The sequence below is a fragment of the Gorilla gorilla genome, chromosome 1 (assembly GCF_029281585.2).
Source record: "Gorilla gorilla gorilla isolate KB3781 chromosome 1, NHGRI_mGorGor1-v2.1_pri, whole genome shotgun sequence".
Classification (NCBI taxonomy): Eukaryota; Metazoa; Chordata; class Mammalia; order Primates; family Hominidae; genus Gorilla; species Gorilla gorilla.
Window position 1 is genome coordinate 121578729 of NC_073224.2, and position 27778 is coordinate 121606506.

Here is a 27778-nt window from a genome sequence, read left to right on the forward strand (position 1 = left end):
AGATTTCATCTTGTATGCCAACGATCATTTGAATGACTGGTAGTGGTGGCTTAGAATATTGTGTTGAAAAAGACTGCAAGATTGCCTCTGTGCTCACAGGGAAGAGTGCCACCACTAATGAGTGTTTTCTTTTCTTTTTTTTTTTTTGGTGGGGTGGGCGGGGGGTGGTGACAGCCTCATTTTGTTGCCCATGCTGGAGTGCAGTGGTGCGATGATGGGTCACTGCAGCCTTGGCCTCCCACACTCAAGCAATCCTTCCACTACACCTCCCCCAAGTAGCTGGGACTACAGGTGTACACCACCACAGGTGCATACCACCCAGCTAATTAAAAAAAAAAAATTGTAGAGACAAGTTCTCACTATGTTGCCCAGGCTGGTCTCAAACTCCTAGCCTCAAGTGATCCTCCCATTTTGGTCTCCCAAAATGTGGGGATTACAGGCACACCTGGCTGCGTGTTTTTGTTCTTTTTTTTTTTTTTTTTTTTTTTTTTGAGATGGAGTCTCTCTCTGTGACCCAGGCTGGAGTGCAGTGTCGTGATCTTGGCTCACTGCAACCTCCGCCTCCTGGGTTCAAGCAATTCTCCTGCCTTAGCCTCCTGAGTAGCTGGGATTACAGGCATGTGCCACCATGCCTGGCTAATTTTTTGTATTTTTAGTAGAGATGGGATTTCACTGTGTTGGCCAGTCTGGTCTCAAATTCCTGACCTCAAGTGATCCACCCACCTCAGCCTCCCAAAGTGCTGGGATTGCAGGCGTGAGCCACTGCACCGCACCTGGCCTTCAGTGTTTTCTTTTCTTTCTTTCGTTTTTTTTTTTTTTTTTTTTTTTCAGAGACAGGGCCCGGCTCTATTCCCCTGACTGCAGTGCAGTTGCACAATCATATCTCACTGTAGCCTTGAACTCCTAGGCTCAAGCAATCCTCTCGCTTTAGCCTCTTGAGTAGCTGGGACTACAGACATGTGCCACGACGCTCAGCTAATTTTATTTCATGTAGAGACAGGGTTTCACTATGTGGCCCAAGCTGGTCTCAAACTCCTGGCATCAAGCAATCCTCCCACCTTGGCCTCTAAAGTATTAGGATTATAGGCATGAGCCACCACACCCAGCCTTATGAATGTTTTCTAAGTGAGCACATGGGCCCTGTGTATTCCATCCCTGGGTTAGCAGAAACACATGAAAGGAGGCTTTAATTCACTGCTAGCTACAAAACCACGGGAATCTCAGGCTAATTTAATAGCAATGTAGTGGCAGTACAATAGCAATGTTAGCTGACACTCATCCATGCACATTTTTGGCCCACACTTTAAAAAGAACACTGATTAACATGCATACTTAGAAGAGGGTTTCTCAAACTCCGTACTACGAACTATTTGTGCTAGATAATTCTTTGTTATTGGGGGTCATCCTGTGCACTGTAGCATGTTTAGCAGCATTCCTGGCCTGTAATTTCCAGATACCAGTACCAACACTACCCTTGTTGTGTCGACCAAAAATGTTTCCAGACGTGTCACCCCAGCTGAGAACCACTGATTTAGAAGAAGTGAAATCAGGGCGGTGATATGACTAGAAATCATGTTTTTTGAAAAATAGTTGAAGGAACTAGGGTGGTTTAATTTAAAGAAGACTAAATATAGTGATATAATTTCAGTATTTGAAAGGTGGTGTTTGGCCTGTTCTCCATCACTCTGGAGGAAGAAACAGAGGCACTGAGTGAAAGTTCTAGGAGATTAGATTTAGACTCAAAATACGGAGGAACTTTCCAACAGAGCTCGCTGAGACTGGCCTGCAAATGCATGTGCAAGCAGGGACTGGGTAAACACACAGGGGGTGGGAAAAGTTTCTAGTACCAGATAAAGCTTCAAACAATTTTGAAAGGCCCTTCCAAATAATTAGTTACATGATTCTGTAATTTGATATTCCCTGGGATTTGCTGTGGCCTTGGCTTTGTCTGCACATGCCTCCTAAAACCTTTGTTAATCATATAAGAATGAGAGCTAATATTTATTTGAGTACATTGCCTCATCTATCTAATCTAATCCCTATGACAACCTACGGAGATAGATACTATTATCTTTGTTTTATAGATGAGGAAGCTGAGGCCTAATGTTAAGTAATTCCCCTGAGGACTCAGTCCTGGGAAATTAAAGAGAGCAGGATTAGACTCAGGTCTCAGATGCCATCATCATTGGTCTTAACCATTATCCCATATTTTATATTAATCAAAAGATTTGTAAATCTTGGGATTTGAATCAGTGGCTAGGCTTGTGTTTGTACAGTTGTAACTGATGGAAGGACAGCACATACAATCTTACATAGATTGAAAAAAATTTCTCTCCCCCCCAGGAAGTGTCTTTCATTTGGGACTCTGGAAGGAAAACTGGAAGGGGCATGAGCATCAGGTGGAAAATTTCACACTGTTAACAAATAGACACCTTTCCTTAAACCATATTTGAGTTTGCAGCAAAGCCATTCTATTTTATTCTTAAGCCTGTCCTATTTATAGCATCACCCTGATTGCCATAAGCATGCATTAGCATTTCTTCATCATCATTGTGCACACTATTTGTCACTGGCACAAGCAGAGCGAGACAAAAGGCAATGTAAGGTTGATTACCAGTCCTTTTCGTAATCATACCTGTATTTCCTGCTCCTCCTTATTCTCACTGCAGAGAAAAAAACATTTCCACAAGATTCCTTCAGCAGCATAACTGATCCCATTGTATTGAATAACAAACACACTCCAAACCTTTCATGACCCTCCCACAAAGGGCCTGTACTGTTAGAAAAGCTGAGTATCCCATAAGCAGTCTCTGCCACGTGAACAAAAACAGCCTAATTGTGTGTCTTCCAAAGTGGAGGTTAAGAGAGATTACAGGGGTGCTCACAGCACCTGGGTGGGGTCTGGCTGCTAATGAACACTTCTTTTCATGGTTGGCTGTTGTCCTGGCTGCTGTCCATTCACCAACTCCTCCCCACCATAATCTTGGCATCCCCTTGCTCTCCCCGCCTCTCTCCACTTCTGCTCACCTCTCCTCCTCCAGCCCAGCCATAGATAAGGGCAGGAGCACTGCTCAGGGACAGCCTGATCATTTCTGGAATGGATGCAACAAAAAGAAGCTGCTGCTATTCCTCCCCTTATCCACTCTACAGAGAACCCGGCATTTCCTAATGGGGGCTCCACAGGAGCAGGAGACATGAACAGTTGGGCAACACTGCAATTCATCCTATACCTGCCTCCAGATTCAACATGACTTTTTCCACAGGGCTATCATGAGGCTCCAAAGAAACAAACTCTTCCTTACAAAATGTAAATATTAGCTGTTATTTTAAAACTATAAATGTTAATTCTTGGCTAGGAGTGGTGGTTCATGCCTGTAGTCCTAACACTTTGGGAGGCCAAGGTGGGAGAATTGCTTGAGGCCAGGAGTTGGAAACCAGCCTGGGCAACATAGTGAGACCCTGTCTTTACAAAAAAAAAAAAAAAAAAAGTAAATGCTTATTTTTACTTTTCACTATTCCCAAATTTAAGTAACTCCTGATTGCTTATGAAAGTTCAAACTGTTCTTGACTGGTGGTCATGGAAAAGGAAAAGGAAAGTTGAAACTGATCCTAGAATTTAAGACCACACTTAAATGCACCAAGCTATTTTTCTAACCCTTCTCCCTTTAGGAATCCCTGTATTCTCATCAGACTGTTCACTGCCCAGTTGCTCTCTGCTTAGAACCCCCTTCCACCTCTTCCCAGGTAATGAGAAGCAGGCCCATCCAGAGCCTAGCTCAGCTCTGACCTGCCTCAGGCTCCTTCCTGAGGGCCAGCCCAGAACGTGCCCTCCCTTCTCTTTTTTAAATGGATTTAAGGGAGTGGGAAGGCAGGTGAACCTCAGGAGGCTGAACCTGTGCGAAGGGAAGAGGAGGAAGTGCTTGAGTGGCACTAAGGTTTGAGACAGGAGCTGGGAGGGGGAACTAGGCCCCAAAAGAGCTGAGAGGAAGAACAGGGCAGGCTCCCTGTGAGGGACGTGCATTTCAGCGAGATCATCAGTCAGTGTGGTCATCAGTCAGCGTGGTCATCAGTCACCCTGGTCATCAGTCACCATGATCTGGGCCTCAGGCAGATGGATGGCCTGACAGGGAGAGTGAGCTGTAATCTAGATTACCTTTGCAACACCCTAAAGCCACCGTGACTGTTTTGAATTTCATTCCTTTTCTTGACTTCAGGAAACCTGTGCCTGTCACTGAAGAGATTCAGAGAAGCACTTGGGCTGGCTGCTTCTCAGAAAGCCTAGCCCTGGGATCAGTGCACTGTTTATTCATTAATAAAGCTGGAAACAAGTACATCTATTACCCTCAGAGCTTCTCTGTACGAAAGCCCATACACCTGTCTTAGGCAGTCTGATTTGTCTATGTACAATGTCATATTTGTACACTCCAAGTCTTCTGTCATCCACTGTCTTTATTTTATAATGGCAGAAAGTCTTCCCAGTGAAAAGCAGACCACTGTATCCTAGAAGTAAGTAGAGGATGTACTGTTCAGTCTTCCAAAAGATCTACCAGGAGTTCCAATGCAAATCCTTGCCTGCTGGGACCCACATTCTCATATTTTAGACTGGGCCCCTGTTCTGCAGGTGTAGCCATGTAGAGCTTGTGAGAATTTAGGTATGAAAATCAGGCTGCCAGACCCACCCCTTGAGGGCCTGGCTTGCCTGAGCAATTTCCCGGCTGCAGCCCCTGCGGCTGCTCTGGTACCATAACAACCCTTGCCTGCCTATGTCAAGGGGCATTCTGAAATCCAAGGCAGGGAGACACTCCCTGTCCTAGGGTGGAGGCAACCTTATGTAGAACCCTTCCGTGGTCCTGACCATCTGTAGCAGACACAAAGGAAGCTTCCCAGGCCTTCCAGCCTGGAATCTGTAGTTTTCTTACTCCCTGGAGCTGCCTTCAACACAGGGCCTGCCTCGTGATTTCAGATTCTGTTACTTGGTCTTTTCTCTCTGGTCCAGCCTGACTTCCAGGGCACCAATCTTAGTTTTCTTCTATAGATTTCAACATTCCCCTGGTAGAGACTCCCAACCTGATGCTATGTGCTGTGTCCTGTACCTACCCCACCTTTGGTTGCCATTCTGACCCACTGAAGCCCAGGGCCTGACACTGACCTGGAGATGGGCTACGGGGCTCTTATGAATCACAAGATGTCTGTTTTATTTTCTAAGCCTTCTATACATTCTGATACCATTTTTTAAAGAAAAAGAATAAGATTAAAATATACAGTATTGATTTAAGCATAGAAAGCGAAGAAAGCATACTAAACCTGAAAGTTTGAATAAAAATATAAGCTCAAGAAGAGTTTATATAAACCTGTGACTACTTTCTCCCATCTCCCGTCACCTCCACACTCCATCCATTCTAAACCACTCTGGGTCCCTGACTACGCCAGGCTGCTTCTTGCCTCCATGCCTTCGTTCCTATTATTTTTCAAGTTCTTGGAACATGCGAGGAACTTACCAAATGCTTGTTGAATAAATGCCCCACCTTACAGACTGCTTCCCTTGGAGCGTCTAGCACATAGTCTTTAAAATATGTTGAATTAATGAATAAATAAATATCCATGCTGTGCTACTGAGAGAAACTAACACATTCTTAACTTTTGAGAAACCATTTATGGGAGAAATTATCATGTATCTTTCTCTTTAAACAGTCTTTTAAAAAATTGTGGTATCGGAAATCTTGCTGATGCTATAAATTGTAACAAAATGCCTTGGAGGGTTGTACATGGAAGACCTGGTTGGCTGTGACTAAGAAGGGAACCTAGAGATTCATAATAGCTGTGCTTGAATACTTGTTAAACTTGAGCCCTCTTGGATGTTTCTCTCCACAAACAAGGTGCAAAATAGAAGTGTTTCTCTAAAAGAGAAAGGACATTGTAGGGAATGAAGAGTTAAATTTCCAGAATAGTGCATACTAAATAGCCTTTTAAAAAATCCTTGATAAAAATACTTGAAATGCTGAATAAAAAGAAAAAAATAAAAGACAAAACCACACACACATTTTTGAGTACTTCATTTTTGCCAGCAACAAAAATGAGGGAGATTTGCAGAGGCTAAAAATGAAACCAGCACATGAGTCCAGATCAGTAAGAGAGTGCTGGGCACACTGGCTATGCATTCCAGGGACCAAAAGCTTCTGTCTTCAGAGCCATGCCAAATACCAGAGACAAAGCTAAGGGGCCATTCAAGCTGGGGACTCACTGCCAAGTAGGAGCCCTTTAAAATGAAATCTTGGTTTCAGGGGTTTTGGGAAATGGAGATGTTATGAATTCAGGCCTCAAATCTGCATGATGACTGGCTTATATATACACAATTTCAGGGAATATATATTTTTTTCTTTACCCAGCACCAAGACCAAGTGAGGTTGTTGCCTTCTGGTACTCCCCCTGCCCCAGCTTTGCTGTGCAGCAGTCCAAGCTATCAAGAACCTTAAGATATGGAAGGCATTTATTAGGCCAGTCCAGAGTCACCTGAAGTCTGGGCAGCACTGGGCTATCTGCGAGGCTGACTGAGCTTGTCCTTCCAGCATTAGCCAAGCAGGAGTGGCAACCTGTCTCTCCCATCCCTGACCAACACACACACAAAAAGGGACCAGAGGGAAAAGTTAAGCTTCAATGGACTTATCTAGAAATTTATAATCAGGAAAACTAGAAAGAAGTGACTTTAAGCAATTTTTTTTACCTTGTGTGTATTTTTATAGTTCAGTGTTCTTTATACTTTGAATTCTATGCTGGCTGGTAGGGGTGTCAGTGGGCAGTACTACCATCTTTTTAATACTTACAGCATATTTCTGAGCTTCAGGGAAGAATATTTAAAGTTCAGGGAGGAAGCTCCTTTCTTCACTTGGTGCCCTTCTTCATGATGTGTGTATGTAGCGTTGGGAGGATAGTGCCTGGCATGGAGCAAAGGCACTAAAGATGTTGGCTCCCTTTCCTGCTACTCAGAGGCTAAGGACCACAGCAAGAGCCAGGGTGACTGTGGATACCAAGCGTGTTGTGTTTCAAGGCCAAAGGGGTGAAGGATAGAGTTAGGAGAAGAATGTTTCATCCAGAGACACTTAGAGGCAGATTCTGTTAGGGACTGAGAATCCTACTAGGCCTGGAAGCAACGCCCAGCCAGTTTTCCCTTGGTCTAGAAACTAATTAGCTTTGCTTCTTGCTAACCCAGAGGTAAGAAAAGGAACAAATGCTGGTACCTCTAATGCTGCCACAGCTAAGTCAGATCTTGACTTAGACTTAAGAAGTTAGGATAAATAACTAGCTCTGTTAGTTTTATATTTATAATGTTTCTTAGTTTCTTCCATCTTTTAGGCATATCTTACCCAAACCAAGGGCAGAGACATTTTTTCATATTTCAGTCAAATACAACAGTTCCAAGTGGTCACTTCAAGTCTCAGGTTTCTTCCTGAGAAACCCAGGAAAGACCAAGTTGTGGCAGCAGAAACCAGGGCCCTATGGGAAAAGAGGCAGGAATGACTAGGGTCTTGGTCCTTTGTCATCTAGGCAATTTTTCTGCTACTTCATGGAAACCAACCACATTCCACCAGAAAAAGTTTCCATGGGCTGCCATCAGAATCAAAATATACCTAGGCTAGGGATGTCCTGATCAATGCCAAAGTGGCATTTGTAAGCAAAAAGTAAAATTCTGAGGCCCCCCAACCACCTGAATGGACCCTCCTCTTGGCCAAGGGCATTCCAAAGTTAATCAGCAAAAGTAGTTCAGGCCGTGATAGGAAGCAGGGGAGGGGTCAGACATGCTCCATTATATCCTCCTCTCTTTTAGAATTCAAGAAAAGCCCACCAGCATTACAATCAACACAGGCTTTACCCAATAAGAAACACTTACAATGTATTCTCTCTGAAGCCTACTTGGAGGCTTCATCTGCGTGATAAAATCTTGGTCTCCACAAGCTCTTATCATAACCTAGAAATTCATTTCTATTGATAGTAACTCTTTCAACCATTTGTGAGTCAGAAAATTTTTAAATCTACCTGTGACCTTGAAGCCCCCCAACCCCCACTTCAAGTTGTCCCACCTTTCCAGGTTGAACCAATGTAAAGCTTACATGTACTGATTGATGTCTTATGTCTTCCTAAAATGTGTCAAAGCAAGCTGTACCCTAACCACCTTGGGCACATACCGTCAAGACCTCTGGAGGCTGTGTCACGGGCACATGCTTAACTTTAGCAAAATAAACTTTTAATTGATTAAGACCTGTCTCAGATACTTTTAGTTTCACATCTTCCTTGCATGAAATTCTGCTTCACTGTTCTGAAATATGGTCCCTAGTTATAGGAGCCATCTTTTCCAGAAACTGGAAATGTAGTTCAACAATGGTCATGAGAGCTACTTCCAGGCATGAGAGATCTGAAAGGCATAGTTTGGCTTCATAGCTATTTGAATTTCTGGAACATGTCAATGGTTGGAGAGACAATAAGTAATACAGCTGAAATTAGAACAATCGTATTAAATCTGAGTCATGTAGCTATGGTGTGGTTGGACCCCCAAGGAGGCATTTTCTTAGTGTATATAGTGGATTGTACCTGCTTAGACAGCCAAATGAAGCGTCTTCAAGATGCTGGGGCTCAGAAGCATAAACCAGGCAAGGCCCTTAACTGGTTACAGCTTCCTCCATGCCTGCCTCAGCAGTATTAGAGAAGCAAGTTCATTCTTATGCTTTTTAAGTATTTTGTGATTTTATAATGTCGTGTTTTATGTTGGAACTGGGGCTTAGAAAGTGAAATGAACTAGTTATTGTGAAGGAAAAGAAATAATTGGATAAGAGATAGAATGCAGGGAATGAGAGGGTAGGTATAATGGATGGGGCCCCTTATTTTCCCTCTCCACTTCAAGCCCAGATATTCTCTGTACATTCACTGATGTCCATGAAGCCATGGGCACTGTAGGAAGACACATCTGAATTATCCAGGCCAGTGGTTGCTCACATCTGGAATCCCAGCACCTTGAGAGGCTGGGGCGGGAGGATTGCTTGAGGCCAGGAGTTCGAGACCAGCCTGGGCAACATACCTGGTCTCCATAAAACAAATTAAACAGTGTTATTCAGGCCCCAGAATTGACCCTGTTCTTGAATTCCTTAGGGCAGATTCAGAGGGGATTACTATTTTTACAGGTGGCTGCTAAGATTTCTGGGCCCTTTTACAAACCTTTAAAAAAGGAGCTTTTTGGCTGGGAGCAGTGGCTCATGCCTGTAATCCCAGCACTTTAGGAGGCCAAGGCAGGTGGATTGCTTGAGCCCAGGAGTTCAAGACCAGCCTGGGCAACAAGGTGAAACCCTGCCTCAGCAACAAGGTGAAACCCTGCCTCTACAAAAAATACAAAAATTAGTTAGGTGTGGTGGTGCGCACCTGCAGTCCCAGCTACTCGGGAGGCTGAGGTGTGAGGATTGCTTGAGCCCAGGAGGCAGAGGTTGCAGTGAGCTAGATCATGCCACTGCATTCCAGCCTGGGTAACAGAGCAAGACCTTGTCTCAAAAAAAAAAAAAAAAAAAAGGAGCTTTTTCCTACCCACTTTACCAATTTAACAGTATTACCAAGAACCTATAATTTCATTATTGTTCCTTCAGGCACTTGAGGAACTAGGGGACAAAGCAATAGCATGAAGTCCCCAATGACATACAGGATCCTGTCAGTGCATTTGTGAGATACACAGACTCCTCCTTCTTTAGTATATAGCTTCCCTCCAGATAATTTTTCAGGGAAACTACTAGCCATATGCATCAGAAACTGTCTCTGTGTCCTCATTATACCAGATACATTCCTCTAACACAAATGTGTTACATTGTATTGAAATTATCTGGTCACACATTTGTGTCTCCTTTAGTCTCCTCTAAGTTTCTCAAGAACAGGGACCATATCTTTTCATTTTTGTGTAACAGGATGTTACATTTAAAGTTTCAACAGAGGTTCCAAGATAAAATAGATGCTGCATACCAAAGTGAGGTGCCACATCACTATGCAGAGTTTAAAAAGGGAACCTTTAAAGAACAAAACAAAAAATAAAAAATAAAAGAAATTATAAAATGAAAAAAAGAAAAGAAAAAAACTAAAAAAAAGGGGGGGATCTTTGACAATCATTTCCTTAATTCTTACCCACTTCACTCACTTTGACAATTATTTCCATAAAGCTTAGCTGCCTCACTCAGATGAAGGGTATTAAAAGGGCCTAGGGTAGGAAAAGATTTGGGAAGATATTTCTTCGGGGATTTTTTTTTCTTCTGTGCTATGTGAACATCCTCCTCCCCCTCTCTAACACACAAATACAAAGGTTAACTTGAAGAGCTTGTAATGTGTTCTTGATGGGGTAAGGTGGGGAACACCATGGATTAGAATTTAAATCATACTTGAGAAATTCAATATGATCTAGAACAGATCAGAGAGCGAGAGAGAGAAGGAGAGAGACGGACAGATAGAGACAGAGAGAGGGAACACAGAGAGCTGCGAGAGTCACCACTCTTTTAGGAAGCAAGGAATGTGTACCCTTCCAGCAGGGCAGATGTCCTAGAACTATGTGGAGTCCTCACCAATAGGAATAACCGGGAGAGGGAACTGAGCAGTGAGAGTCATGTGTGAAGTAGACTTTTGGGGAATAAGGGACTGAGGCAATATCAGGCAATTGAAGGTGAAACCAGGTTTTCATCAGAGGCTTCAGAAGTTTCATCATGTATTTCTATATATGCACTTTAAAAGGTCAGATATAAAAAGAAATTATTCCTTTGATTATAACTACTGGTCATGCTGAATCAATTCACCAATCACATTTACTTCTCTAAGTGTCAGACATCATGACTGACTCATCCTAGGCATCTGATAAATGCTAAACTGAGCTCATCTGATTTTGGGACATATTCTACTACTATACCAAAATATGTCCATGACACAGCCCAGCTGAATGGCAGCCCATTTTTTTCCCCCAAGATCCTTCAGGCCATTGAAAGCAGTTCATATTTTTATTTCAGGGTAATAACTCCTTAAATTATACTTTTGGGTAGGTTTTATGCGAACAATTTTAGGTAGTTTTATGTGAACAATTACAATTAACTAAATATAAACACACATTTAGAAATCTGCTCTTAATTATTATATATAAGTAAAAAATAGTTTTCTAACTCCAGAGAAACAATGTTATTATAACCCATATAAAGTCCAGATGTCTGTGGTCTAGGTTTTGGCAGTGTCACGGTAAACAAAATATCAGCCTGGCAGAAAAGTTTAGGTGAAACCAATGAATATCTAGAAAAATATCAAAGGCATTACATGGATAACGCATAGCAAAACTTCCTCTTAAAAAGATCCTCATTACCAACTTCTACCCTTCTTATTAGTTCCCCCAAACTTTTCCTTTCCTAGAATTTCCTCAAAACTCTCTCTGAAGTTCACTTCCTCATCTCTTCTCCCTCTGTGCCTACCCTGCTGCCTATTTTCTTGTCTCGCACCTGCAGGTCTACTATCCTCTGCCCTTTCTCTCATTTCCTTTTCAGTTTTCTCTGCATGATTTACTCCATTGAACTCATAATTGTGAGTTGGAGAATGTGGAGATTTAGCAAAAAATGCCAAGATTTTCATGAGAAGTTGGGTAGAGAAAGAAAAGTCTGTGAGTATTTAACTGTTTTTCCTTGTCGTTCCACGAAAGGGAGACTTGGCAAAAGTCAGCATCAGGAACAAGAGGAACAGATGACCTGCTTTACCTGATCTGAAGCCCTGCAGAGGTGGACTTTCTTCACCCCAAAATAACTCTCATCTTTAGCTTGATAATAAAGTGAAACTTTAGAACAAGGAAGTTATTTCTTTGTTTTTGTTCCGGATTAAAATATTTAGTATAACATTTCACTCATTAGTTATCGATAGCTAGGTAAATGAATGTATTAGTTACCTTACTGGAAGTAGAGCTGGGTGGTAAATTAAGAGGAAGGCAGCTAAGAAGAGGGACATCAGTAAAATGGGATAGGAGATCCCCCACTCCTATTCCCCCATAGCAATGTTAATTTGGCAACCACTGGTGGATACCAGTGCCTTTGTGGGAGCTTTGGAATCCACGTACAAGGTTGCAAAACCCCAGTGAAGCCCAAGACCAAGGAGGTAGGCTCATGCCTTGGTGGCAGACTCACCCACCACAAGCTACAGATCCAGAAACAGCTTCATCCTCTGTGGATTCAGCTACAACCCGATTTGGTCTTGGTCCTGCCACCAGAACCATTGGCTAAGGAGCCCAGGAGGAGTCACACATCACACACAAGTGCCTCAGGTAACAGGCCCATTGATCTTGTTCCCATCTTTGGACTGCAGATCAGCCTATGACCCAGTGCTAGTCCCTCTCTGCTGTGCTTATGGAACAGTCCTGTTCACTCAAGACTTGATGGGAGACATAGCTGTCTGTGCCCACGGAGACAGACTTGCCAATCTCAGTCCAACTGAGGATTGTGAAGCAGCCCTATGACCTACCTTCAGCATTTTTCAGGCTGTGGCCTCAGCAGTCCTAACCACCCAAGAACTTGGCAGGAGCCATGCCCATCCATGTCTGCAGAGGTAGGCCTGAAAACCTTGGTCTCAATTGTGGATCCTGAAGGAACTCTGTGACTTGGTTTCAGCCCCTTTTAGCCACAGACCAGAGCCAGTATTTCCTGCTTACTAACTCAGCAGGTATTCTCCCAGAGACTTGGCAGGAGCCATAGCCATACACATACCTGATAACAAGCCCACTGTCCACAGACCCAACTGCAGACCCTGAAGCAGACCTTTGGTTCAGTATCAGCCCTACTGACCAAAATCTAGGACTCCTCCAGACAGGATCCATATCTGCCCAAGCCACTGGTAATGGGCCCACCAACAGTAGACCCTGCTGCAGACCCAGGAGCAGTTATGTAACCCCACTCCAACCTTGCTTAACTACAATCCTGGGGGCAATACCATCACTCCAGGGAACTGACAGGCAAATGTCCTTACCTGCCAAAACCAATCTATAAAGTGTAAAACAGATGTTTGGTCCTTACAATATGTAAACACTAATGCAAGTCTACGCACATTAAGAAGGATCAGGCAAACGTGACACCACCAAAGAAACTAGTAAAATTTCAGCAACCAACCCAAAATATGAAAGTCTATTAATTGCCTGACAAAAATTTAAAACAATCATCTTAAAGAAGCTCAATGAGATGCACAAAAGAACACAGACAGATGATTAAACAAAAATCAGAAAAACAGTACATAAAAAAGAAGAGTTCAATAAAGAAACAAAAACCATAAAGAAGAACTAAACAGAAATTTTGGAGCTGAAGAATGCAATCACAGAACAGAAACATTTGATAGAGAGCTTCAACAGCAGACTTGATCATGCAAGAAAAAAAATCAATGAACTTAAATACAGGTCATTTGCAATCAGTCATTTAGAGGATCAAAAAGAAAAACAATGAAAAATAGTAAAGAAAGCACATAAGACCTTTGGGCCACCATCAAGTGATCAAATATATCCATTATGGGAGCCTTAGAAGGAGAAGTGAGAGAGAAAGGGGAAAACATACTATTTAAAGATGTAATAGGCCAGGCGTGGTGGCCTATGCCTGTAATCTCAGCACTTTGGGAGGCCAAGGTGGGAGGATTGCCTGCAGCCAGGAGTTTGAGACCAGCCTGGGCAACATAGCCAGACAGCCAGACACTATTTCTATAAAAAATAAAAAACAGACTGGTTGCTGTAATCCCAGCACTTTGGGAGGCCAAGGTGGGCAGATCACCTGAGGTCGGGAGTTTGAGACCAGCCTGACCAACATGGAGAAACCCTGTCTCTACTAAAAGTACAAAATTAGCCGGGCATGGTGGCACATGCCTGTAATCCCAGCTACTCGGGAGGCTGAGGCAGGAGAATCGCTTGAACCCAGGTGGCAGAAGGTGTGGTGAGCTGATATGTGCCATTGCACTTTAGGTTGGGCAACAAGAGTGAAACTCCATCTCAATAAATAAATAAATAAAATAAAAAATAAGCTAGGCATGGTGAAAAACACCTGTAGTCCTAGCTACTTCAGAGGCTAAGGTGGAAGGATCTCTTGAGCCCAGAGTTTGAGGCTGTAGTGAGCTATGATCATGCCACTGAACTCCTGTACTCCAGCTTGGGCAACCAAGCAAGACCCTGTGGGGTGGGAGGGAAATGCAGTAGTTGAAAACTTCCCAATTCTTAGGATATATGTATATATATATACACACACATATACACATATATATATACACATATATATATACACATATATATATACACATATATATATACACATATATATATACACACACATATATATATACATACATATATACACACACATATATACACATATATATACATATATATATACACATATATATATAGACATCCAAATTTACAGAGCTCAAAAGATTTTAAGCAGGGTCCCCAAAGAATATTACTCCAAGACACATTATAATAAAATAAAATCCAAAGACAAAGACAGAATTTTGAAAGCAGCAGGAAAAAACAGGCTTGTCACATATAAGGGAAACTTTGTGAAGCTACTGGTGTATTTTTCAGCAGAAGCCTTACAGGCCAGAAGAAATGGGATGATATATTCAAAGTGCTGGAAGAAAACAACTGTCAACCCAAAATACTAAACCTAACAAAACTGTCCTTCAGAAATGAAGGACAGATGAAGATATTCACAAACAAAAGCTGAGAGATTTCATTACTACTAGACCTGCCTTATGAGAGATGCTAAAGAAGGTTTCTCAAGTTGAAATTAAAGGATGCTAAGTAACAATATGAAAGCATATAAAAGTATAAAATTCACTGGAAAAAGTAAATATACAGTCAAATTGAGAATACTCTAGTTCTGTAACTGTGGTACAGGAATCACATTAAATTGTAGTATAAAAGTTAAAAGACAACAGTATTAAATATAACTATAGCTATAATTTCTTAATGGGTATACACTATTAAAAATGTAAAGTGTGACATTAATATCATAAGATGTGTGTGTTGGGGGTAAGATTGTAGAGTTTCATGTGCAATTGAAGTTAAGTTGTTAGCTTAAAATAGACTGTTATAGGTATTTTACGTAAGCCTCAGGATAACTCAAAAAAAATTCTAGTAGACAAAAGATAAAGAGAAATGAATCAAAGAATAACACTACAAAAAAGTAATCAAATCACAAAGGAAGACAGAAAGACAGAAGGAAAGAAACTTCAGACCACTTAGAAAACAATTAACAAAATGAAATAGTAAGTACAGTTAGCCGTTAGTATTCATGGGTTCTACATCTGTGGATTCAACCAACTATGTATCAAATATTAATATATTAGGAAGAAAACAAAATAACAACACAGCAATAACAATGGAAATAAGAATAACAATACAGCATAACAACTATTTACATAGCATTTACATTGTATTAGGTATTTTAAGTAATCTAGAGATGATTCAAAGTATATGGGGGATGTGCATAAATTATATGCAAATACTACACCATTTTATATAAGGAACTTGAGCATCTGTGGATTTTTTATCAGGCATTTTGGGGTGGGGGAGTGGTTCCTGGAACCAATTCCCCACAGATACTTACGGATGACTGTATTTACCTATCAATAACTACTTTAAATGTAAATGGATTACATTTTTCAGTCAAAAGACAGAATGATTGAACAGATTTTTTAAAAAGATCCTACAATATGCTGTCTACAAGAAATTCATTTTACCCTTAGGACACAGAATGAAAGTGAAGAAATGGAAAGATATTCCACGCAAATGGTAACCAAAAGAGAAGAGAAATGGCTATGTTTATATCAGACAAAGTAGACTTTCAGTCAAAATTTGTTGTGAAGACAAAGATAGTAACAAAGATAATGACAAAGGGGTCAATTCATCAAGAGGGTATAACAATTGAAAATACATCTATGCATCCAACCTTGGAGCATCTAAATATATAAAGCAAATATTAACAGAACTGAAGGGAGAAAATACAGCAAAACCAAAATAGTAGGGGACTTTAATATCCTACTTTCAATAATGGACAGATCGTTTAGACAGAAAATCCATAAAGAAACGGTAGGCCTCAATAATTCTACAGACAAAATGGACCTAATAGACATAGAACATTCCATCCATCAGCAGCAGCAATAAATGGTACTGGGAAAACCAGAGTCCACATGCAAAAGAAAGAAATTGGATCTTATCTTACACCACACACCAAACATTAACTCAAAATGTATTGAAGACTAAATATAAGACTCAAAACTCAAACTACCAGAAGAAAATATAGGAAAAAATCTCCCTTTGATGTTGGTTTTGGCAATGACTTTTTGGATATGACACCAAAAACACAAGCAAATAGCAAAAATAAATAAGTGGAATACTTCAAACTAGAAATCTTCTGCACAGCGAAGAAAACAATCAACAAAATGAACAGGCAACCTAAAGAATAGAAGAAAATATTTGCAAACCATATATCTGATAAGGAGTTAATGTCAAAATATATAAGGAACTCATATAACTCAATAGCAAGAAACCAAATAACCCAAGTTTTAAAAATGAGCAAAGACTTGAATATACATTTTTTACAAAGAAGATACGTAAATGGCTAACGGGCAAATGAAAAGGTGGTCAACATCACTAATCATCAGGGAACTATAAATCAAAACCACAGTGAGATATCACTTCACACCTGTTAGGATAGCCCTTATCAAAAAGACAAGTGATAAAAATGTTGGTGTGGATGCAGAGAAAAAGGAACATTTGTATAGTATTGGTGGGAATGTAAATTGGTATAGTTATTGTGGAAAACAGTATGAAGGTTCTTCAAAAAATTAAAAATGGAACTACCATATGATCTATCAATCTCACTGCTGGGTATATATCCAAAGGAAATGTAATCAATGTCTAGAAGGCAAATCTGCACCCCCACGTTCATTGCAGCATTATTCACAAGAGCCATCATATGGAAACAAACTGTGTCCATCAATACATGAGTTGACAAAGAAATTGTGTCCCATATTTACAATGAACTATTATTCAGCCTATGAGAGGCAGGAAATCCTGCCATTTGTGGTAACACAGATGAACCTGGAGGTCATTATGCTAAGTGAAATATATCAGACACAAAAAGACAAATATTATACCATCTCATTTACATATGGAATCTTAAAAAGTTATACTCATTGAAGCAGAGAGATGAATGATGGTTGCCAGGGGATGGGGGTTAGGGAAAATGGAGAGGTGTTAGTCAAAGGGTACAAATTTTCAGGTATAAGAGTAATAAGTTCTGGGGATCTAATATACAGCATGGGGCCTGTAGTTAATAATATTGTTTTGTAGGCTGGGCACAGTGGCTCATGCCTATAATCCCAGCACTTTGGGAGGCCGAGGTGGGTGGATCACCTGAGGTCAGGAGTTCGAGACCAGCCTGACTAATATAGTGAAACCCTATCTCTAGTAAAAATACAAAAATTAGCCAGGCATGGTAGAGGGCGCCTGTAGTACCAGCTACTAGGGAGGCTGAGACAGGAGAATTGTTTGAACCTGGTAGGCAGAGGTTGCAGTGAGCAGAGATCACGCCACTGTACTCCAGCCTGGAGAGAGAACAAGACTCTGTCTCAAAATAATAATAATAATAATAATAATAATATTGTATTGAACACTTGAAATTTGCTAACAGAGCAGGTCTTAAGTGTTTTCACTGCAAATACACACAAATAACTGAGGTGGTATGTGTTAACTGACTCGATTGTGGTAATCGTTTCACAATGTATATGTACATCAAATCATCACATTGTATGCCTTAAATATATAGAATTTTTGTCAATTATACCTCAATTAAGCTGTGGGGAAAAAAGAGAAGGGAGGCTAAGAAACGAGAAAGAAAACCTCAAATATTGAAGAAGATGGGAATGTTAAATTAAAATTTTGTGATTTTCTTTTTCAATATGTTGGCAGGGTTAGTGCTGGTTCTGGAAAAAGGCTTTAGTGAAAGTTATTACTTTAAGGCATATAAATAAATGGTTGGTAGAAGCGTAAGTTGGTATCAACTTTAGTGTGGGGAGAGGGGAAAAATTTGGCCACATATATCAGAAGGCTTATGATATGCACACCCAACTTGGATCCAGTAATTCTACTTCTAGGAATTTATTCTACAGAATCAACAGGATACATTTCTAAGTTTATCTATAGTGCTGACTAAAATTAATGTAATAGGATTGGGTGCGGTGGCTCACACCTGTAATCCTAGCACTTTAGGAGGATGAGTAGGGAGGATTGCCTGAGCCCAGGGGTTTGAGACCAATTTGGGCAACATAGGAAGGCCTTGCCTCTACAAACATTTAAAAAATTTAGTCAGGCATGTTGGCATGCACCTATAGTCCCGGCTACTTGGAAGGGTGAAGTGGGAGGATCACTTGATCCTGGGAAGTTGAGGCTGCAGTGAGCTATGATAGTACCACTGCACTCCAGGTGAGGCAACAAAGTGAGACTGTGTCTTGATGATAATAATAAAATAAAATAAATGTAATAATTTTGGCAAATAATTGAAGGCAATTAAATGTCCAACAATAGGGAACTTAGTGAGTGAATTAAGGTTCATCATTAGTGGCAATACTATGCATTTGTTAAAAAATCATATTATAGAAGAAGATTTATTTGAGAAATACTTATAAGGCCAATAAGTAGAAAGTCGTTTCCAAAATAATATGTACAGTATTTTACTATGTATTAAATACATATATATGGGGGGGGGGAAAGACTGGAAGGACATATAAATAGTGGTTATCTCTAGGTTAGGACTGATAGAGATTTTTTTCCTTTGTGCTTTTTTGTATTTTCCAAGTTTTCCACACTAATCCAATATTATTCTTATAAAACAAACAAGGAAAACATATTTTAAAAAAGAAAACTCTGCCTTTTTTTTTTAAGAGTACAGTCTAACTCTTTTAGATGTTGGGCAAACAGGCATCTCTCCATTTAATGCTCCCATAAAGCTGGTAACTTAAATACTTTCCTGGGTTAGTGGTTTGCATTTTCAGAAGAGCTCTCATAGAAAGAGCTAGTACCCAAGTGAATATATGCTATAAATTATAGATAACTTGTTTTTCTTCATTTAAGTGAGCAAGCATGTTCTTCATAAGTCGATACAAGGCTCACAAACTACCCCAGGCAATGATTAGAGAGCAGCCTCAGTTCCAGAGAGCTCAAGTCAGCAGCACCTGGAGCCCCTAGAATTTTCGGATAAACAGAATACTTCCTTCACAGTTTGACACCTTTGGGGAATGCTAATGAAAGCCACCATCTTGCAGCTCACTTCTTTACAACTTTATTTGCCTTAAGGGTAGAAAATTGTGAAGCTAGCAGGAGCCTCTACCCATATTAAAAAGATTCTCTTGCAGTTCACCTACTTTCTGCCTCAGAAAATCATCGTTTACTTTTAGACAACATGTTTATTAAGATAAGTACAATATGTTGGGGTCAGTATTAGTGAAACTATAAGTACTTATTCGCTAAGCCCATAAAAGTCAAGCATTTCATTGACCTAGTAATTTGTCTACTAGAAAATATCAATGTAGAAATATGAGAAAACAGATTTATCATGCACCTAAACAGAAGTAGCAATGTTCACACCCCTCCCCCTTCTCATTGCTCTCAGAGAACTCAGGATACATTATTAGGATATTTTTGACTTTTACAGAGGACAAATTTGAGGCAGGAGAATAGGGTCTGGAGACAGGGAACATAGGGGCCCATTCATGCTGACTTCCTAGAACTAAGTCAAACGGAAACACTTCAGCTATAATAGTAAATATTCTCTCCATTTACTTAGGGAGTATACTGAGTAAATGACTTTGAACCTTTACTTCATCCTCTTCATTTACATAGGGCGTACACCAAGTAACCAATGGAAACCTCTAGAGGGTATTTAAGCCCCTGAAAACTCTGTAACAGGGCTCTTGCGCCCCTATGCTTGGCCTGCTCCCACCCTGTGGAGCATAATTTCATTTTCAATACATCTCTGCTTTTGTTGCTTCATTCTTTCCTTGCTTTGTTTGTGCGTTTTGTTCAATTCTTTGTTCAAGACTCCGAGAACCTGGCCACCCTCCACCAGTAACATATTTATACCCTCCACTGGTAACAAAATGAGAGGTAAGGATCTGAAAGATGGCATGGCTTGTTCAAGGTTTGCCAGCGTTTGCTTCTTCAGTGAGTCTAAGTCAAGGGCTGTACTTCCATTTACATCATGAGAAAGCAAAAGGCTTGTTCTTATGCCTGCTGGTAACTGGGTGTTTGTACCAATGCCCCTGAAAGTCCAAGAATTTCTCCTGTAGGTACACTCACTCTGGGCACTGCCTTCTACTGCAGGGACACAAAACTGTTGGGGCCCCATTTAATGTCACTTCAACCTTACCCAGCTACAGTTAACCACTTTAATTAAATTAACGTGTGCTATCATAGGGAAGCCCCACCCTACCTTTCAACTCTCATCTTCCACTTCCCTGAAGTATCATGATTATTTCTACTCACATCTAACAACTGCTAGATAACCAGATCAGATCTGCACAGTGATGTCAAAATGCCTACTCACTCTCTAGAGAATTGGTCATACTAACATGTGAATGACAGACAGCCCTATTAAAGGCTTGTGTGTTATATGTGAATGACAGACAAGCCTGTTAAAGGATCTCTCATGGGAAGGATTCCAGATAGTGGGACAGTGGAGTAAAACAAGAAAAAAAAGCAGAAGCACTGGGGATTTAGTCCTGGCCAGCCATTGTTTCACTGTACTCTGATTCTACCCCCATCCAACATTTCCATTCCCTGTCTTAGACATTTGGCTCCAGTGGCTGCAGAAAAATTAATTCAAATTCTGGCTACGTGTGCCTTGAGCATCCACATTCTCTGTAGAGGCATAAGCAACCCAGGGCTGCATCGCCTCCTGCATCCACATCAGCATCACCCACCTGGTAGTTGTCAGCAAATGAAAGGAACACCTATAAACTAAGATGAGAATAATACACTGAAAGATAAAGTAATTAAAATTATAACAATGAGACGGCAGTCAAAACAATACCCACATTTATTTAATACCTGTCATTTGAGAAATACGGGGTGACCCATTCATATCACCTCATGAATCCTCCCTATACTTTTATGAGAGAGGAAAGAGCATAGGTCAGTTACAAAAAAAGCCAATGTGGGGCAAGGTTAATCAAGAAAGCACTGCTGTAGAAGGGGAAGACCTGAAAAATATGACTTTGGATATCAAATATGGGAGGGCATTCCTGGAAAGTAAAAATACCAGCCTGCCCTTTGGTTCCTGGGCATCTGCTCAGCCAGCATCTGCATCCAGTTTGGAAGGTGGGAGAAGGCCCTAGATGCTGCTCCTGGGCTCCCACATTCGCATACTTTTGTCTCCTCGTGGCTTCTATTCTTTTGTAATTACCCCAGTGCCTAGTTTTTGAAGGTGTCCTAATGTACATTAACAAGTATTATTTTTAAAGGGATTACATTGTCATAATGTTGGGTGAATCACAATTAAACAGACTTCTTTAAGTCTATAGGATTTTTTAAAGCCTTTAATATGCTAATATGGATAATGAATGTCCTAGAAGAATATATATTAGGTCAAATCCCTTGAAATTACCATTTTTCTTTTTCTTTCTTTTTGAGACTGAGTCTCACTCTGTCTCCCAGGCTGGAGTGCAATGGCGCGATCTCTGCTCACTGCAAACTCTGCCTCCCAGGCTCAAGCAATTCTCCTGCCTCAGCCTCCCGAGTAGCTGGGATTACAGGTGCCCACCACCACGCCAAGCAAATTTTTATATTTTTAGTAGAGACGGGGTTTCGCCATGTTGGCCAGACTGGTCTCGAACACCTGACCTCAAGCGATCCACCCACCTCAGCCTCCCAAAGTGCATTACAGGCGTGGGCCACTGTGCCTGGCCACAAGGAATTTTTTTTTTTTTTTTTTTTGAGATGGAGTCTTGCTCTGTTGCCCAGGCTGAAGTACAGTGGTGCAGTCTTGGCTCACTGCAACCTCTGCCTTCTGGGTTCAAGCGATTCTCCTGCCTCAGCCTCCCCAGTAGCTGGGACTACAGGCATGTGCCACCACGCCTGGCTAATTTTTGTATTTTTAGTAGAGATGGGGTTTCACCATGTTGGCCAAGATGGTCTCCATCTCTTGACCTTGTGATCTGCCCACCTTGGCCTCCCAAAGTCCTGGGATTACAGGCTTGAGCCACCACGCCCCGCCTGCAGGGATTCTTTTAACTGTAAAATTGCTTTAAAATTTTGTTTTAATGCAAAAAGTTTTCATGGAAAAAGCAGAGCATAAAAGCACACACATTGTATTAATAACTATGTAAAAACTATTCACAGTTGGGCTTTAAAAGGGCAAAAACAAAAAAGAAAAGAGTCATTTATAAGGATACAACTATGGGCCAGTCACGGTGGCTTATGCCTGTAATTCCAGTAATTTGGGAGGCTGAAGTGGGAGGATTGCTTGAGCCCAGGAGTTTTTGAGACCAACCTGGACAACATAGGGAGACTCTGTCTCTATAATAAATAAAGTGGCTGGGCATGGTGGTGAGTACCTGTAATCCTAGCTACCTGGGAGGCTGAGTTGGGAGGTTACTGGAGCCTGGGAGGTCAGGGCTACAATGAGCCATGATCTCACTGCTGCCTTCCAGCCTGGAAAACAGAATTCTGAGAAAAATCCCAGTGCACCCCCTCCCCATTCTTTCCAAGATTGCAGAGTAGTGTCAAGGAGAAGATGACCTCCAGCCAGGACTTCAGTATTAAGTTCCTCTGGCCTCCTCATTGAGCTAGGTGGACTCCAAGACCTAAGGGACAGGTAAACATTACCCTTTGAATAGCTTCTCTGCCTCCTTACCCAGATGAAGCCCGCCTACATAGATCCCCAAATCTTCAGGTATTCCTACCACCCAGTGGCTCTTTTCCAAAGTTTGTGTTTAAGTTGGTTATTTGAAGTTCTGTACAGGATCTTACAGCAACACTATTTACAAATGATGGTTAGCTTTTCCAGCAAGGCCCCAGATGTCTGTTGGATTCCAGTGTTTTAGATGTTCTGCACATCTATTTACTTTGAGGCAGGATCTCACTTTGTCACCCAGGCTGGAGTGCAGTGGTGTGATCTCAGCTCAGTGCAACCTCCAACCTCCCATGTCAGCCTCCTGAGTAGCTGGGACTATAGGCGTAATCCCAGCTACTACGCCAGGCTAATTTTTTTGGTTTGTTTTTTGTTTGGTGGGGTGCAGCAGGTAGAGACGAGGTTTCTGCACGTTGCCTAGTCTGGTCTCAAATTCCTGGACTGAAGTGATCTGCCCCCCTTGGCCTCCCAAAGTGTTTGGATTATAAGTATAAACCACCCTGCCCAGACAATTCTATACATTGATAATGGGAAAGGAAAATAGTAGAAAAATAATCCTATCATAAATGCACAACTACAGTATAGAATGCACTCTTGAGGGTTAACTTAGGGAATAAGCTCCAACTTATAAAGCTGTGTCCACCGGAAAATGTCTTCCTGGGCTTGCTTAGGTCACTGTCCCAAAAGCCCCTCAGCAGCCTCTTGGTGGAGAATGAGACTGTCATTGCCCAAGAGAATTCCTCTGTCCGGGCCATTAGACAAAGCCTGGCCTGTGGGAGGGAGTCCCAGTGCCGCAGCATCACAGAGCTGCCAACCAGAAAGGCACAGTAACTCGGGATTATGGCTTTCTCTCCAGGGCTCTGTGGGGGAATCCCTCTGTGTAGGGGAAATTCTGGAATCCTGATCTCCCCCTTCCCCTGCATGCATCCCACTCCCAAATGCAGCCTTGTTCCTAGGTTCTGAGCCAGCAGCAATTTGCAAGCCTGCCCCTAATATTCCTTGCATACTGTCCTTCTGGAGGACCTGGCATGAGTAAGTACCCAAGAGATATAGCCCCTTTATGGGGAAGCACCCACAGAGCTGGCCCCAAGGTGAAGGTGACCACTGTGGGGTGGGGTGGGGGGGAGCTTAAAAACTTGGCTTGTTTTGCTAAATTGCTATGACCCTACATTACGGTCATTAGACAAAGATCCCCTGGCCTAAGGCCAGTAAAATGACACCATGACTTTCCCATCAAATCTGGCTGCTTCTCTCTTGGCTGCAGAGAATCATTAATATTTGGTCTCTCTTTAACAAATGGAAGAAAGAAGGAAGAGGCTAGAAGGCAGTTTCCTTGGATGAGCAGAAGTGAAATCAAATCTCAGCTTCTTGCCTCCCTCATCTAACTCTCTCCTGCCTCAGGGCTTTCCACCAGGACCTGTCTGGAAACCTTATCTCAAGCTTTAAGGGCTTATGCCTGGGGCTCCTCTGGACGTGAAAAGAAATTCCCTCCCACACAGTACCTGCTATTACATGACTTACCCTACCATGCCTCGTAAGACTTTAAGAAGCTTCTGCCAACCACTTTAAAGGATAATTGTTCCCATACTGTTATATTCTGTTCCTGAACACTTAGGTATTTTGGCAAAAAGTAGGGTCAATCATCAAATATAGGAAATGGATGAAAGGGTATGTCCTTGTACCTGACTACAGAGCTTGGTGGCTTTGAGTTGTGGGGGCAGCAGAGGAGAAAAGCTGCCACCAGCAACCGGGTATAGAGAAACGGAGGCTGAGAGACCAGCTTGATGTCAGGAGTGAGGGGGAGAGCAGCAAATCAGGGGAGTGTAGTGTCATGGAAACCAAGAGAAGAAAGAGCTTCAGGGAGGTGGTGAGGACATCTGTGTTGAATGCTGAAGTGAAGACAAGATAAGAACAGAGGTGTAAACATTAGACTCAGCAATGTGGAGGTGATTAGAGGCATTGACCGGAACGGTATCTTGGTATAGTGGGGACAAAATCCATCCAGAGTAAGTTGAAAAGGAAATAAGAATATGTTGCTAAATGCTTTATGTCTTAGCTCATGTAATTCTTATAACAATCTTATGATGTAGATTCTAATATTATCCCCATTTTACAGATAAGGAATCCAGGCACAGAGAGGATAACTAAATGTCCCAAAGTCACACAGTTAGAAAGTGGCAGAGTTGGATGGACCCAGACAACCTGGCTCCAGCCTGTGCTTGAAACCTCTACCTCACTCTCCTTTCACAATGCCACGAAACCAGGATGAACACTCACTCCACAGACAACACTAGCAACAAGTGCTGAAAAGGAAAAAAAGAGAGATGGGGTGGGTAGCTGGAGAGGTTGTGGGGCTGAGAGAGAGTTTTCTTTTAAGACAGAAAATCCTGATACACGGGTTGCATGCTGATGGGGATAATAGAGGTGCAGAGGAGAGATTGATGATGTCTGCTGGAGGAGGTGTTTGTGAGCTGGGAGATGAGATGAATCCAGAGCACAGAGGGGCTGACCTTTGATAGGAGCTCAGCAAATCCTCTGGTACCAGGAGGGGAGGCAGAGAAAAAGGGCACCCAGTGAGTGTAGCGGGTAGTTTTGGATGTGAAAAGATGAAGGAGTACCTGCCTGCTGGTTTCTCTTTTCTCAGTGAAGGGTAGAGCAAGATAATCATCCGAGGCTGGGGTGGGGAGAAGGGATGGGGGTTGTAAGAGGGTTGAAGAGGGAAGAGAGGTATGAAATGGCCATTCTGGGGGTGGAGGTGCCAAGAAAACACAATGAGGAGGTGAGGCAGGGAGCTACAAGAGACAATTCCTAAATTTTATGGATGCACTGTCTGTCTCTCAAATCTTTCATGGTTTTTATCTATGAAATTTTTCATTTTAAATTGCAGAAAAAGAAAGAGGAAAAACTGCCTGCCCTCTTTCCCATGACCGCTGTGCTGGCAGCAGCAGGAACACATCTGAAGTGATGTGATAGGAAATCAGAAGCATTGCAGGCAGATGGTTTGGGATTGTGAAAAGCGCACACAGAGAGAAATGTAGCCTGGGTTTCTTACCTGTAGAAACTTCATGGCTTTTCCTTTGTTTTCATCAAGACCCATCTGTGGCTCTTTAGCACATTTCTTAAAGAAGAATGTGGAATGATAAATGACCCCAGGTGAAATTTATATCTATTTGGATTAAATCCTTGTGCTTTTCTGGAGGAATCAGGGAGCACAGAGAGGCTGCTAATACAGAGAATCACCTGGAGATCTTGTAACGCCACAGATTACCAGGCCCTGCCCCCAGAATTTCTGATTCTTTGCAGGATGGGGGGAATGAAAATTTGCATCTCTAATAGTTCCCAGGTGATGTGGATGCTGCTGGTTGGAAGACCATACTTTGAACATTGAGTTTGGATGGGGAAGGCCTTAGGGTTCATCTAGTTCACCACCTCAGGTGGCAGAGGATTTCTCACACCTCACAGAACAAGGACTAGAAAGACGATATCTGAGTCCATTGAAATCCCAAAAGATTCCAGACACAAAATGTTCTTAAGTCCAGCTGCTATTGTTGGACTTGTCATTCCTCTCCCTCCCTGCAAGTCTCTGTTTTTCTGCAAAAACATCGGAGGGAATAATTTGAGAGTAATTAACACATGAAGTGCTAACTATACACAAGACGCTGCTCTGAGCTCTTTACTTGTATTAACTCACTTAGTCTTTATAACAGCCCTGTGACCTAGGTGCTACTATTATTAATGCCCAATTTACTGATAAGGTAATGAAGACACAGAGAGGTTAAGTAACTTCCTTGAGGTCACCCAGCTAGGAAGTGGAGAGCTGGAATACATCCACAGATCAGACTAACTCCAGTTTCCACATTATTTCCACACTTTCATATGGCAAAAGTAAGTATGTATGAAGTCCTGGTCTCTCAGATTTGTGGATTCTTGGTGCTTGGGTAAAATGTGGTCTGCTAGGGCCCAACAGTTCTTAGCTAGGGTCCCTGGGCAATATAGGATCTTGAAAAAACCCTGTTTTGGCCAGTTGCAGTGGCTCACGCCTGTAATCCCAGCACTTTGGGAGGCTGAGGTGGGTGGATCATGAGGTCAGGAGATTGAGACCATCCTGGCTAACACGGTGAAACCTCGTCTCTACTAAAAATACAAAAAATTAGCTGGGCGCGGTGGCATGCACCTGTAGTCCCAGCTACTCAGGAGGCTGAGGCAGGAGAATCACTTGAACATGGGAGGTGAAAGTTGCAGTGAGCCGAGATCACACCACTGCACTCCAGCCTGGGCAACAGAGCGAGACTCTGTCTCACAAAAAAGAAAAAAGAAAAAACCCTGTTCTACCATTTTTAATGCATGGCCCTTGGACAAGCTGCATACTTTATTCTGATTATCCCATTGATAAAATGAGGTGTACTGACTTTCTGAATTTTTAAGCTCTGAAAGCATATATATATATATATATATATATGCGTATATATGTGTATATATATATATGCGTATATATGTGTGTATATATATACGCATATATATGTGTATATATATGCGTATATATGTGTGTATATATATATATGCGTATATATGTGTGTGTATATACACGCATATATATACGTGTCTTGTATATGTATATATATGTGTATATGTATATGTATATGTACCTGTATATGTATGTATGTATATGTATGTATATGTATAGGTATATATACGTGTCATATATATATTTATATATATATATATAGATGGGGGGGGTCTCGCTCTGTTACCCAGGCTGGAGTGCAGTAACACCAAGGTTGCTCACTGCAACCTTAACCTCACAGGCTCAAGCAATTCTCCCACCTCTGTCCCGAGTAGCTGGGACTACAGGCATGTACCAC

At 41.7% G+C, this 27778-nt stretch overlaps 1 protein-coding gene across 3 annotated transcripts in view; it reads right to left on the reverse strand.

Annotated features, from left to right (window-relative positions):
- VTCN1 (V-set domain containing T cell activation inhibitor 1) overlaps nt 1-27778 on the reverse strand; it is a 68123-nt gene that overhangs the window by 34730 nt on the left and 5615 nt on the right. Inside the window, exon 1 of one of the 3 annotated variants that reach the window (XM_055355849.2) lies at nt 2636-2951. The exons of the other annotated variants lie outside the window; for them this stretch is intronic. Coding sequence (XP_055211824.2) covers nt 2636-2718 — 83 coding nt within the window. The 5' untranslated portion in view covers nt 2719-2951. Of the gene's footprint in view, nt 1-2635; nt 2952-27778 lie in introns of those variants that run through there. 3 annotated transcript variants of the gene reach the window in all.